The sequence below is a fragment of the Heterobasidion irregulare genome (assembly GCF_000320585.1).
Source record: "Heterobasidion irregulare TC 32-1 unplaced genomic scaffold scaffold_04, whole genome shotgun sequence".
NCBI classification, from domain to species: Eukaryota; Fungi; Basidiomycota; class Agaricomycetes; order Russulales; family Bondarzewiaceae; genus Heterobasidion; species Heterobasidion irregulare.
The window spans coordinates 1609198-1622846 of record NW_009258200.1 but is presented as its reverse complement, the minus strand read 5'-3'; the positions used below and the strand labels follow the sequence as shown (position 1 = coordinate 1622846).

Genomic DNA, 13649 nt, shown 5'->3' with positions numbered 1-13649 from the left:
CCCGGCTAAGTCCGGTAGCTTCACACGGTACATTGTCACGTGACGTGACGCGACGCGATTCCGTGCGACGCGTCTGTTGGCAGTTGCCAACGACCATCTTTCACGTGCTGGTGCTCATTCAAAGTCAGGAATGTCCCTAACTATACTTGAGTCTCTCAACGCTGCACAAATAAAGGGTATATGACTACTCCATACCTATCACTGGGTCAAACTACTCACCATGTTCCTAGCGGTGCGGCACCCACCGAATAAACCGCTGCAAATTCTGGCAGGTCCAGGAAGTGGCAAGACGAAGGCAGGCACATTCTGCTCAGTAACTAATCACTCGTTCTAAAGTTTGGTACATCTTTACAGGTGCTAACGTCTCGTATCGCCTACCTCATCTTGGAGCACTCGATCCCTGCCTCATCTATATGCGCTGTTACCTTCACCAACAAGGCTGCAAACGAGATGAAGGAGCGACTGAAAAAAATGATTGGAGATGATCAAACAAACATGTTGAAGATGGGAACGTTCCACGCCTTCTGTGTTCCATTTTTGAGGAAGCATGCAAAGTCAATATCTATTCAAAGTAATTTTACAATATGTGACGCGGCTGAAAGGTAGTGTCGCGTATACGCTCCTCATCTAGCACGCACTGAATTATTTGATATACAGTCAAAAGATTATCACCAAGCTCCTGAAGTCTTATGCTGATTATATCCAGGAACACGCAGTAGCACTGAGCGATGGTCAAACACAATCAGCAATCTCGAAGGCGAAATCCAAAGGCCAAAGCCCAGAGGATATGGCAAAGCTACACGCTGAGGCCAAGGCGAAATCGGGTAGAGCATCCCCATATCTCACGGTGCTGATTGAAATCTTTCGAGATTATGAACGGATATTGCGACAGAATAACAGCCTAGACTTTGATGATTTGCTAGTTTTTGGCACGAAACTTTTTCAACAACATCCTGACGTCGTATCCTGGTGCCGTCATGTCCTCGTGGATGAGTTGTGAGTGCTTCAACCATGCCACAAATCTCGTCTTGACACGGCCTACATAGCCAGGACACCAACAGTATTCAGTATGAACTTATGAAAACAATTGCATCGTCCCACCACTGCGTAACGGTCGTCGGGGATCCAGATCAGTCTAGTGAGCTATGACACATTTTTCACATGACTTACATTTCACCAGCCGTCCTCAAGTCTATGGGTGGCGATCCGCAGATATAACAAATCTCCAGAATATGGAACGAGGTATTACGATCCGGAACGTCTTGTGCTTATAATCGTTGATCTCATTTTCCTTGAAAACATCAAGATTTTCCCGCTACTTCCCAGATTCTTCTTGAAGATAATTATCGTTCAACTGCCTCAATTCTGGCGCTGAGCTTGGCTATCATCTCCAAAGGTGTGTCGACAAGCCACAATTACTTTTCTTTCTTTCATACTACTATCTGCTATACAGACAAATCCCGCATTTCGAAATCTCTCCGAACGTCACATCCGGCAGGGATCAGCCCTGTGTTACAGTCTTTTGGATCTGACAGCAACGAAGCTATATTTATGGCCACTGAGATCAAACGCCTCGTCGCCGCTAGCGGGGGAATGTTCAAGTGGAGTGATTTTGCAATCCTTCGTGCGTGTATTGTGCCAAAGCCCCACATCTCAACATTGATCACCTGCATCACAGTACGTTTCAATGCATTGTCTCGGGTAATAGAGTCAGCATTGCAAAAGGAGGGCATACCCAACAGAGTCCTAGGAGGACATAAATTCTTCGAGCGAATGGAGGTATGCATGTTTCGTTGACCATTGGGCGATATAATTTTACACCTACGGCTTTCAGGTGAAAGATATTCTCGCTTATCTGCAAGTAGTCGACAACTCGTTGTTCGTGCCAGCTTTCATGCGTGTCATCAATGTTCCCCCTCGAGGTATAGGCAAGAAGGTGGGTGCTTAAAAGCATTTCATCAAGTTCTTGTATAACATCCGCATGGCTCTACATATCGCAGTCTGTTGCAGAGATTGTCGCACGTGCGGAGAAGGCCAAGTGTTCACCCCTTGAACTCGTGGAACAAATTCATGATGGCAAGATCCCAGATATCAAGCCGCCTGTCAAGCGTAAGATTGGGTCCTTTGTCACAACTATACGCAGTCTCCGCAAATATGACAACGAGGTAGAGCCACCTTCCTGGTCTGATTCCTTCTGGGCTCATTTTGTTGGCCTGTGACAGCGAGAATCGCCCCCCGATCTAATTCGTCGCCTTCTTGATCTGATCGAATACGGACAGTATCTCAAGAAGACGGAAGACTGGGCGAGCCGATGGGAGAATGTTCACGAGTTGATCAATTTTGCTAGCCAAATTCATGAAAGCCTCAATACGGACATAAACTTCGACCAGCTACTACCACAATCACACGACACAGACGATGATTTGAGGGGCGAGCTGGAGTATGAGGGATTTGTCACGGGAAACAAGAGTGCGAAGGCCAAAGGCAAAGAGAAGGCACCAGACTTACCAATGTATGTTTGGATTTAGTTCTCGTTGTGGCGTCCGCATTGGTTTATCTATTAACTTGTTGTAGAGAGACCCCCCTTCGAGCATTCCTTCAGGCTTCAATGCTATCGACAGATACTGAAGAAACAGACGATGATTCAAATGAGGTGAGGCAAGATCAGTAGTCACGGAGAATCTGCTCTAACCTGACGAACAGAAAGTGACCATATCCACTTGCCACTCGGCGAAGGGATTAGAGTGGCCAGTGGTCATGGTACCTGGTGGTAAGTTCTGCGATCTTGTCTTGAACTCCTCGCAGCTAAACAGCTCGCAGTCGAAAGCCATATCTTTCCGTTCTACCGAGCGGAAGACGCGGAAGAAGAAAGGCGAGTTTTATCGGATGCCTGGGCATTTGTGCACTGACAGTGCAATCAAACAAAATTGTAGACGTCTTCTCTACGTGGCTTGTACACGGGCGCAAAGTCTTCTATATCTGCAGCATACAACTGGTCGTGGCATCGCAGGGGACAATCAGCCAAGGGAACTTTCGCCCTTTATTTCAGCCGTTACGGCAGATAATTGGGTACGACGAACGTCTTTGTGTTGTTGTAACTATCGCTTATAATGCTGCCAGAATCTATTTTCGTCCCATCCACCAAATCTATCGGTCACTGACCTTGAGGCGATAGCAATAGTTCTGGGTAGACCATGCCCTGATCAGAGCGAAGTCCGAAAACGTATGCTCGAGTGGTAAGCTTGTCAACCACTAGATTGGATTCCTCTGATGGTTTCATAAGGGAGCGTACCGGGGCGCAGACCCGCCAGGCAGAAGCGAAGTTGGATTTTAATATTGCTGGACCATGGTCTCGCGCAGATCCTCCAGCCTCAGCGGCCTTCACAAGTACCACGGTATTTTTTTTGGCACGTCACGATCACCTCTGATCCGAACTTCTACAGCTTCGAGGAGTATTCTTGTGCCAGCGAATTCAACACTTACGAGTCAGAACCCAAGTACGGAGTCGAAACCTCCCAGTACGAAATCGAAACCACCCAGTACGAAATCGAAACCATCAAGCACCATGTCAGAATCATCAATCATCAACGTGGGACCACCACGACGAGGCCTCACATCAGCGCTCGCGAAGGAATCTGTCTCTACGAACTTGTCTGACCGGAACGCCTCACGATCATGGCCCACCAAACCGACCTCCGCAAATGATGGGTTTCTCCCCAGCTTCCCAAAGCCCTTGCTGAGTGTCAGTTCAGCACCTGAGCTCCCTGTAGGCAGCACAACTGGCCTTGTCAGTGGAAGCAAGCGAAGACTAGGAATGGGACGGCCTGCGATTGAATATCCTAACAAGAAATTCAAAACGCCTGTTTAATTACATAGTACCTAGGGATTGCCACAACACATACTCGACACTGATGTGACAGATGTTATCATGAAATCGATACACGCACAACTATTTTTTTTCTCTTGGCCCTCTTATCGAAAAGCGACGCAACTAATCGGGACTGAAAGAAGGATCGCGTTTTAGTAACCAGTTCAAGAGTGAGACTATGTGAAGGAATCAGGAGTCGGAAAGGTATCCACATCCTCGAAGAGGGATTGGTAGTCTAACATGCTTTTGACTGACAGCCCGGAGGCCCATCATGGAAAAATAATGGGAGTTGAATACACACCTGGCATGAACACGCGCCCAAACATTAGGAATACGGATAAGCAAAGACCCGTCTGCCCTTGGTAGATATATGTATCACGCATCAATGGCCATTGCAATGCAGACGATGAACAATGGGCAGGCAAGGACTGCAATTGAGCTAGCCGTCGGGGGAGAGGTCAGAAGGTTTTCTTCTGTCTTGAGACTCCGGAATCGGAGCTCGAATCCACCTACTCAGCGTTCTTCATAAGACCGAGTGAGGAAACTCTTCTAGTTAGTGTTTTAAACATCGTCCTGTTCTAGCGAGCGCTGCCCAGCCTTTTGGTGTCTTGTAACCACACAAGCTTGTTTAATGCATATATTCGTCCTTGTTGGGCTTACGGGCTGTCCATCCGCTTCGTCTACACTGTGTCTTTCAAGTTGCCATCCAGGGTATCACTTCGCCTCGTGGTTTCCGTGAGGCAAGCGAATCACTATGTGACCACACGCTTACTCACTTCCGTCCTGTGGATTCATGATATATATGATTGCCATCTTATTTGGATGTGGCCACTGGATAGTGATTCCTTATTGCCTTCGGTCGCCTTACACTCAAGCTCTTCTCACAAAACTCGTGTATACTAGTGATAAGGCAGAGAGCTTGATGCAAGGTATTTCACAACGATTATGCCAGTCCAAGATCGCTCACTATTGATTGTACCAAGATAGCATATCAGCTTCGGACCTTTAAAGTGCTCCAATTTCAGCAAGTCACCCTTGTCCGCTACACGCCATCTGGAAACAAACTCTCGCCTCGACCATGCCTGCAGGCTCCCACAACGTCAGAGACGACGACGACTACTTGCATTCCTGGGAAGCCTTCGACAGAGTATTTACCACCCAGCCTGTGCCACCAGGAACTCTTACACCCAGTCAGCTTCCGGACGCTCAGTCCTTTTCCCGTGGCATACAGACTCGACCAATGGCTCCTGAACCATTCTCTACTCCCCATCACTCCCATGCCTCTACGAGTACTGCTGGACCTTCGACGCCTCCCGATTCTGACTCCTTAGATCGCATATGGAGCGAAGTCAGAAAGAACAAGGAACGTGCAATGGTCGTCTCGCCTTCGAAAATAAAATCCCTCGAGGTATGGTCTGCAAGCGACCAGTCGTCACCTGCCATACCATCCTCCCCTCCTGCGGATCACAGGCCACACATGAAAAGGCGGAAGTCGTGAGTGTTCTACTTCGATTCGTCGCAGACGATGTTAAGAGCCTGGGTTTGTATTAGTGTAACTTTCAAAGAGTCTCAAGATGGTCGTAAAGTACAATATCTCTATGTCTTAGCTCTATTACACATCTCTATCTCACGTATTTCCGTCAGGTCATGGCCGTATTCGATCTTCCTGGCGTCAAAAAGCAAGATATGCACGTCAGCTACCAGGGTAAATGCCTAGTTGTGACATGGGAAACCGTCAAGGTCACGGAGCGAATGGAAGAGGGCACAGTGCTGCGAGACCGAGAACAGAAGAAATTCAGCAGGACAATTCCTCTTCCGGAGGGCACGAAGGTGAGCCACCTTCATCGGATGTGTGTCAGATTGATGATTCTCAAACCTTCGATAGTTTGAAGAAGTCCGGGCTTCAAAAGATCAACAGCGTCTCATGCTCACCTATCCGAACATGCGTGCCGTACGCACAAAGCCTAGGCCCATCGACGGATCATGAACGTGCCAGACGATCGGGAGGACCCTGTGTTGCGTGTGCCAGTTTTGAGTCCCATTCACTTGGTTGGTATTTGTATTGTGTGTAAGAGCATCGACCCTTATGGTTGCGAACAATGTTGTACTTGTAACATGAAAGCCTTGGTGCTACAGTATGTACCGCTTACTTGTATCTCAACACGCAGAGAAGTCCGATCGAGACAGCAACGCTGACAGGTCAGTGTATCCTAAAGAGCTCTCAAGATCGCAGGTGACGTAGAAAAGTCAGGTAGCAAGTCTCCGTTGCTTCGGTTCGACCATCGTGGTAGTGACGGTTCGCGCAGTCTCTCTGAGGAGGCCCATGAAGGAAGTCAATTGAAGGAACGGCTTCACCGAGGCGCGTGTTGGAGGGCTGTTGTTCATCACTGGATTGTCGAAAGAACTGTGCTGATAGGAGGGACCTGCAGGTAAACCGGTGGGCTCATATGGATACGTGGATGAATGTCGGTTGTTGATAAGGGCGCCAGCATTTTTCGATTTCGGAGCTGGTGAGAAGTTCGCATGTATTGTACTCTCATTGTTTTCAAGGGCCAATTTTGGAGTGACCCGTAAGCCACTGGGTACATATACCATGTCAACGACAGTCTCAGTGTTCGCCAAGAGAGAACATGACATCAGACCTCGATGGGTATCGTTTATTCTTCATAGCTTCCTCGTGGGCAGTCAGAGGGACCAAGAGGAGAGGAGGGTAATGGGTCTGTTGCGAGCGCGAAGCGTCAGGCAGATGAGCCTTGCGAGAAACATTCTGATCCGTGTTTTGAGATGGTAGGGTTGTCCGGTAGCGATCCATTGCTCTTCTAGTCCCCGCGTGTTTCGCAAGAGGCTTGGTGCCATGTATGCGACCCATAGAAGTTCCCCCAGAAACGAAACGAGCCGAGGGTAAATCAGTTGCGTACTTTCGAGGGTCCACAAGACATGTTTTCCGCTTTCCAATTCCTCCTGGTGGTGAGACAGGCACAAAAGATAGAGGTCGCCGACCAGTCGTCAACGCAGAATCTAAATCCTGCACAGAGTTAGACTGGGGCAATTGGACGTGAGAGTACACAGCAGCCTGTAGCAAGCGTTGGGCCAGGGGCTTCTTGAGGCGTTTATTATTCTTCCGAGGCGGTCGCATCCTGTCGGCAGAAGCAGAGGCTAGGGGGGAAGAGACTGGAGGACCATCAGAGAGCATAGAGTCGCGACCACTCGGTGACCGAGCTGTTACAAAATTTTTGTGTCGGCCATATCGCTTTGCGGTGCGACCCCTAGCAGACCGCTTGAGGAAGCTATGGACAGTGAGCATTGGTGCACCGATTGGGTCCGAGCTCAGATTGTCTTCATGCATGTCATGGACGTAGTCTTCGTTATCCTCAACAAGAGGAACTCCCAACGGGGTGATTGTATGCGCAACGTCAAGGCGGGAAATTGATTGCGAGTCATCCGAGAATTCTAAAAGCGCGCTTTGCGAGGGTGACAGACTGATTTCGAGGGAATGGTCAAGTTTTCTCTCTTGAAAACCAGGTCGCTTTCTTTTCCTATTGACCTACTTGGAAGTAAGGCACAACAAATATATATTGACGGAACATATCTTCGATGGGTGGTGCTTACGATGACGTTAACAGCTTCCACCGGTTCCAAATGCCCTTCCAGCGCCATTTGGACCGTGTATGTATCTGAGGCTGGAGGTTGAGACAAGTCGGTATTGGCACGGCACGATATTGCCTTCGGACCCTGCCGTTTCGGAAATACCCGAGACGGCCTGGGATACCAGCCCGCGGAAATCTAACGAAATCATCATAGCACTAAGATGATTCAAGACACTCCTACACAACGCATTCTACTACACAACCACCAGCAAGCCAAATAAACCAACGAAACGTCCTGCTCACTTAGGCAGCGCGGCCAGCTCGGCCTTCAATTTCTTGAGGTGGTCCACAGCAGCGGTGATCTCCTTATCCAGCTCCTCCGTCTTGGGAGTCCGACCTTTCAATTCCCGAACCACAGTGGCCTGTTCCGCCACCTTCGCTTCCCACGTCAGCACCTCCGCAGACTTCGGGCCTTCGTCCTTCGCAGCAGTGGGAGTCTTCTGTGCTGCCTTCTTCGCTGCGGCGGCCTTGCGCTTTGACATGGCGGGTGCAACGTGCGTCGCGTCTGCGCTCGGCTCCGCCACCACGGCGGGCTTCGACCCGGCGAACTTGTCCCTCCAAATGTCGGCCATATTCTCGTCGATTTTCTTGAACAGGTGCTCGGGCTTGCCGATGTGGTGGCCGGGGAGGATGTCCACGGAGAAGACGGAGGGTACCGCACGCGGGGGCGCATTTAGCTGGAAAAGGATGGCTTCGGAGGTGGCGGGCATGAAGGGGTAGATGAGGACGGAGAGGACGTAGATGAGGTTGGCCGCGCGCGTAACAACCTGCGCGCAGCGTGTGGGGTTCTCTACCATCAAGGCCTTGTTCAGACCTGATGCTTGGAGGTACAGATTGCCTCTGGCGGAAAGCTGCATGACGATCTGCAGGCCGAGGCGTAACTTGACGACGTCCATAGCTTCTGTGTAGTCTTTGATGAGACTGTTCACATCCGACACGAATTCCGCATCTATTTCGTCGTTCGGAGAGAGGGGCCCAGGGACATCCTTGCCATCGGGAATAACGCCGTCATATTGAGATGAGATAAATTTAAGAGCGCGATTAACGAAGTTTCCGAAGCTGATGCAAATTATTAGGAGTGCTTTCGATAGAAAGAAAAAAAGGAGAAATCACTTGTTTAGCAGGATATTGTTATTTGCTGCGATACAATCTGCCCAGGAGAACATAGCGTCTGCAGTCTCAGGTCTTGTCGAAAGCAGGTAATACCGCCAGACCGACGCTGGTAAACCTGTCTCCTTCGCTGCGGGCCCAAAGACTCCGCGATTGTGGCTTTTTGAGAACTTTCCACCTTCGTAATTAAGGTATTCTGTTTATGCAAAGACAAAGAATGGTGAGCGGACAAGAAAGCACCAATGTGGAAACGGTGTACCTGTGGTGGATAGATGGTGAAGTTTCGTCCAATCCCGCCCATCACCAATTTGTATCGAAGGGAAGAAGATCGTGTGGAAGTACACGTTGTCTTTGCCCATGAACTGGTATAGGCGGACGTTCTTGGGGTTGAACCACCACTGCTTCCAATCTGGCGTCAAATTGGAGGTGATGCTTGGATAACCGATACACGCATCAAACTAAGCCCGGGTTAGTCGCTGAAGTTCTGAAAAATTAGTGAACCAAGGCATACCCAAACATCTAGAGAGAAATCAATATAGCTCAACGTATGCATCGAGCGACGTACACAAGACTTTTCCCCGCATTCCCTGGTCGTCCTCTCCCTCTTTGATGGGGACGGGCACACCCCACTGGAGATCTCTCGTGACGGGACTTGGTCTGAGTCCGCCCCTCAAACGGTCGTCGACCAACTCTCCATCGCTGTTGATCACTGAGTTCGGGGACCATTTTCCTGCCTTGAAGGATTGCTTGATCCATTCCTCTGTGTGCGGCTGGATCGTGTCTAACTTGACGTACATGTGAGCAGAAGATCTAGGGACAACTTTATGTGTCTTGTCGATGAGGCACCGAGGTTTCACCAGCTCTATGGCATCTAGAGTTCGACTGCAAGCGTCGCATTGGTCACCCCGTGCATCCTTCAAGAAACGTCAGTGACGAAGTTTGTGAGCATCGAATGACTTACGTCGGAATGACAGTGCGGACATATTCCTTCGACAAATCGATCTGCGAGGAACCTTACGCCTTGATGAGATTACCATACCCCATATATTGAAGCACCCACTTTTGACAGCCTTCGCAGTAAGTCTGTTCCTTGGTCTGCTTTTCTAGTAGGCTGTGGTCTGCCAAATTCAAGTATATTTCTTGGCAGATCCTGTTTTCCCCCATTTAGGTGTATGGTCACGGTAGTCAGTGGTGGACGTACTCAGTGTGATGAGGTGTAGACGTGCGGCCAAAGTAATCAAAACTTGGAAGCGAAAGATCAACGACCCAGGTTGATCATAAATAGGCAGAGATGATCTCACCCGATGTTGAACCACTTGTAAGTCTCTGCGTGAAGTTCGTGATATTTATCGCACAGCTCTCGTGGAGTGATGCCTTCTTTCAATGCCTGCGTCTCCGTAGCCGTTCCATACTCATCCGTTCCGCAAACGTAGAGGGTCCTCCGATTTTGTGTCCCTGCAGATGAGTTGCGTTCGATCACTAAAAACAAGGAAGGGGTAGTGCCGCCCACTCACGAGAGTATCTGTCGTTTTTGAATGTTTTTAGTGCTCGGAGGGGAAAGCTCTCATGCAATCACGTACCGACTGTATACGTCGGCGCTCAGAGTGCTCCCAATGATATTTCCTACAATTGATGATCAATTTTTAAGAGCACCAGATCAACGGGGAAAGCGTACCGAGGTGGGGAACATTGTTGCAGTAAGGAAGGGCGGATGTGATTAGGATATTGGTCTCGCCGTCCTTCGGCAGGCTTCACAGGCACCGTGCACACGAGACGATCAGGACGAAGATGCAGCTGGTGCTTTGAGATGACATACACGACTTTCTGGCCGGGATCTGGAATTGCTCTGAGCAAACCGTCTGCCGAACGTATTTTCTGGGCCATGGTGGCGAGGAGCCTGGGGAGGATGGGTTTGAAGCGGGATCTATGATACAGGGAGAGAGCGGAGAACTGGTGGCGAAGCAGGATGACGGATTTCTGAATAAGTTAGGATCGATGTGACTCGAGCTGCTCTATATCAGCCCGAGGTGAGCCAATTCAGGAGGACCGCACAAATACAGCCCAAACAACACGCTTGGCCAGACACCCCGCCCGCCTCGCTTGCTTCCTTACGTCGTCCACAAGTCATGGGTCCCCGTTCATGGCTTCGGTGAGCACAGCATATATCCAGATATATCCTCTTCTCAAACATCTCCCCTCGCTCGTATCTGCAGACGCTCGGTCACGAAGGCGTTTAGCCAGCACCGCGACGTCTTCGCGGCTGACGCGTCGGCCAATCCAGAATTCACTGTGCGTGTATATAGTACATCGCAAATTCGAGTCCTTGTCAAATAGTCGCCTACTCCGAGTAGCTTCGGGCGGTCTCGCTAGGCCTGCTCATCGGGTGCCTGCTATGTTTCACGAACCTGTACTTCGGGCTGCAGACGGGATGGATCAGCATGTGAGTCTCGTCGCCTTCGGCACCAGGGCGTTGTCTTTATGGACACATCATCTTTAAGGATGTCTCTGCAGTCGGCTTTAATTGGCTTCCTCCTAGCCCGCCTTTGGCCGACGCCTATGACTCCCCAGGAGAATGTCGTCGTGCAAACAACTGCGGTTGCGACAGGGACGGTCAGCAAGTTCACCCTCGGTGTTAATGTGCAAGGCTGAGCCCCCTCTATGACCAGATGCCTTTAGCAGCAGGATTCGTCGGTATCATACCTGCTCTGGGACTACTCGACAAGGAGAGAGACGGCACGCTCCCCGTAAATTTATCTTGGTTCGGTGCCATTGGCTGGTCATGTGCCGTCGCATACTTTGGGTGCGGACAGATCTCATCCTGCATGATATTCATACACTGAGGCTTCACCTCCCCAGAGTCTTCATGTCACCGCCGATTCGCAAACAAGTGGTATGTGCATGTGTCATATGCGGCATGAAGGCGTGAACACTAATCCTTAGATTCGACAAGATCATCGAAGAGCAGCTTGCGTTCCCATCAGGGACGGCTACCGCACAGTTGATATCCGTGCTTCACAAGGTCCCACCTCCCGACACCGGCTTGCGACGTCGAGCGGGCTATAGCGAACTCAGGGCTGAGGAAGATGCAGAACAGCCGATCCCCGATACACCACGAACCAGCGCTTCCGACATCCCCACGGATGACATGGCTGAGACGGTCAAAAGTGAAGGATGGGCGGCATTGTCTTGGAGTTTCCTGGCTTCTGGCTGTCTTACGGTTAGTACCATCGTCTCAGCCTCTCTCATCAACAATTGACTGGCCATGCAGCTTGTGTCTTATTTCTTCCCTGTTGTGTTTGCAATACCTATATTTGGCACCTATGTAGCTCAGCATTGGTTGTGGACATTCACTCCTAGCTTGTCTTATGTGGGTCAAGGTTCGTTCATCATAAATCCTTGGAAATCCGCACGCTCATTGAAATTCACAGGGATTATAATGGGCTTCCCAACTACTTTGAGCATGAATTTGGTATGTTGTTTCAGGATCGACGCCCGTGCTCTGCTCAAAAACAAACAGGGCATGTTAGTCGGTTGGGGAATTTTATCACCCATATCTCGAAATTTCGGTTGGGCACCCGGCCCTGTCGGCGACATGACGACTGGTGCTCGTGGCTGGATTCTTTGGATATCACTAGCAATTATGTGTGCCGATAGCGTGGTATCGCTCGTCCCCGTGATGTGGGAATCGGCGGAGAAGATTGTCCGCGGTCGAAATGCGCCCATGCTGCAGGGCGATGGCGATCGTGACAAGGACGACAATGAGTTCGAGACAGAAGATCGACTGGTGTCTAACCGCTGGGTCCTTTGGGGCTTGAGCGGGAGCGTGTTCGTCGGTATCGTGATTGTATGGTTTGTATTTGGAGATGAGGGTATCAAACCCTGGGCCACGTTTGTTGGGTTCCTAATGGGGGCGTTGTTGAGTATATTAGGGTTCGTCAGGATTTTTAAGTCCCCTTGTGAGATTTCGTCTGACGGCTAACTTTTTCTCTGAAGTGTCCGTGCTCTTGGCGAAACGGACCTTAATCCCGTTAGTGGTCTGGGCAAGATCAGCCAGCTGTTGTTTGCGATTATTCAACCAGGAAATGTTGTGGCGAATATCATTGCTGGCGGTGTGGCGGAAGCAGGTGCACAACAGTATGTCGATAATGGACAGATGTCGTATTGTGTCAATATTGATCTTGGACAGAGCTGGAGATCTTATGCAAGACCTCAAGACTGGGCATCTCATCCAGGCCTCGCCTAGGGCACAATTTTACGGGCAGATCATTGGTTCAACTCTGTCGATTTTCGTGACTGTCACCGCATACACGCTGTACAACAAGGCGTATACCATACCTGGGCCTTCGTTCCCTGCGCCTACTGCCTATGTATGGCTCGGTCTGGCGCGATTGCTACGTAGGTCTTTACTTTGCAGGAGCATCTGAGACGGTTTGTTGATCTATACATTTATCAGGCGACGGGCAGCTCCCAGCAAAGAGCAGCGTCTTCATGCTCTCGTTCGCAATCATCTTCGGTCTTGTGTCTGCTTTCAAGACCGTAGCCCAACGCCGGCAGTTGTGGTATGCGAAATGGATACCCTCCGGCGTCGCCTTCGCCATCGGATTTCTCAACACGCCATCTTTCTCCCTCGCGCGTCTTGTCGGCGGCATCGTCGAGTACGTCTACCACACAAGAGTGGCAGATTCGGGGAGCAGCGACATCCGCTTGATCGTCATCGCTAGCGGATTCGTATTGGGTGAGGGCGTGGTGAGCGTTGTGACCTTGGTACTGCGGACGCTCGGTGTCGGCGCCGCGAGTTGTTGGGGCTGCGATTCCGGGATGTGTGGAGGATGCCCATCATAGACTTTAGTTTATGCTATGCAATATTCGATCTGTATGTTTTGTACACTAGACCCTATTAGACCGCGGTGGACAGCTATAATACTTAGATCGCAGGGGTATGGAGCTGCGTACTGAGAATAGACATGAGATGTACACGTTGATTGTCAACGTGTCCACCAGCTTGCTCTGACTTGCTCTGACGC

The 13649-nt window shown here is 50.1% G+C and overlaps 4 protein-coding genes across 4 annotated transcripts; 3 read left to right on the top strand and 1 right to left on the bottom strand.

Annotated features, from left to right (window-relative positions):
* Positions 1 to 130: 130 nt before the first annotated feature.
* HETIRDRAFT_316471 (uncharacterized protein) lies at positions 131 to 3868 on the top strand (the record flags this gene model as incomplete). Its single annotated transcript, XM_009546973.1, has 18 exons — positions 131 to 176; positions 231 to 313; positions 355 to 602; positions 658 to 996; positions 1047 to 1138; positions 1192 to 1242; positions 1307 to 1396; positions 1454 to 1624; positions 1679 to 1779; positions 1835 to 1936; positions 2001 to 2165; positions 2223 to 2512; positions 2575 to 2653; positions 2704 to 2770; positions 2828 to 3069; positions 3121 to 3236; positions 3284 to 3387; positions 3444 to 3868. The coding sequence occupies 18 exons, from the start codon at positions 131 to 133 to the stop codon at positions 3866 to 3868; spliced, it is 2811 nt and encodes a 936-aa protein (XP_009545268.1).
* A 1525-nt stretch (positions 3869 to 5393) lies between these two features.
* Positions 5394 to 5855, top strand: HETIRDRAFT_316353 (uncharacterized protein; the record flags this gene model as incomplete). The annotated part of the gene is made up of 3 exons (XM_009546972.1): positions 5394 to 5453; positions 5513 to 5698; positions 5754 to 5855. The coding sequence occupies 3 exons, from the start codon at positions 5394 to 5396 to the stop codon at positions 5853 to 5855; spliced, it is 348 nt and encodes a 115-aa protein (XP_009545267.1).
* A 1695-nt stretch (positions 5856 to 7550) lies between these two features.
* On the bottom strand, positions 7551 to 10554 carry HETIRDRAFT_458559 (uncharacterized protein). Its single transcript, XM_009546971.1, has 13 exons — positions 10442 to 10554; positions 10301 to 10374; positions 10202 to 10248; positions 10140 to 10143; positions 9927 to 10080; positions 9827 to 9868; positions 9686 to 9775; positions 9587 to 9638; positions 9191 to 9539; positions 9137 to 9144; positions 8885 to 9083; positions 8629 to 8821; positions 7551 to 8574 (listed from the first exon to the last, which is right to left on the bottom strand). The coding sequence occupies exons 1-13, from the start codon at positions 10507 to 10509 to the stop codon at positions 7755 to 7757; spliced, it is 2100 nt and encodes a 699-aa protein (XP_009545266.1). The 5' UTR covers positions 10510 to 10554; the 3' UTR covers positions 7551 to 7754.
* A 149-nt stretch (positions 10555 to 10703) lies between these two features.
* Positions 10704 to 13624, top strand: HETIRDRAFT_66846 (oligopeptide transporter). The gene is made up of 13 exons (XM_009546405.1): positions 10704 to 10774; positions 10839 to 10914; positions 10977 to 11065; positions 11124 to 11235; positions 11292 to 11425; positions 11482 to 11515; positions 11576 to 11842; positions 11894 to 12002; positions 12054 to 12094; positions 12143 to 12555; positions 12619 to 12759; positions 12812 to 13020; positions 13079 to 13624. Exons 1-13 carry the CDS (start codon positions 10752 to 10754, stop codon positions 13465 to 13467), a joined length of 2037 nt encoding a protein of 678 aa, XP_009544700.1. The 5' UTR covers positions 10704 to 10751; the 3' UTR covers positions 13468 to 13624.
* The last annotated feature ends 25 nt before the right edge of the window (positions 13625 to 13649 follow it).

Excerpts from the sequence above, each read along its gene's own strand:
- HETIRDRAFT_458559 (XM_009546971.1), bottom strand. The coding sequence starts at position 10,509 with ATGGCCCAGAAAATACGTTCGGCAGACGGTTTGCTCAGAGCAATTCCA. Across the intron at positions 9,776-9,826 it reads TCTACACCTCATCACACTGA|GATCTGCCAAGAAATATACT; the intron begins GTACGTCCACCA and ends GGGGGAAAACAG. Across the intron at positions 8,575-8,628 it reads AACAATATCCTGCTAAACAA|CTTCGGAAACTTCGTTAATC; the intron begins GTGATTTCTCCT and ends AATTTGCATCAG.
- HETIRDRAFT_66846 (XM_009546405.1), top strand. The coding sequence starts at position 10,752 with ATGGGTCCCCGTTCATGGCTTCG. Across the intron at positions 11,236-11,291 it reads CTGCGGTTGCGACAGGGACG|ATGCCTTTAGCAGCAGGATT; the intron begins GTCAGCAAGTTC and ends CTCTATGACCAG. Across the intron at positions 12,556-12,618 it reads GCGTTGTTGAGTATATTAGG|TGTCCGTGCTCTTGGCGAAA; the intron begins GTTCGTCAGGAT and ends TTTTCTCTGAAG.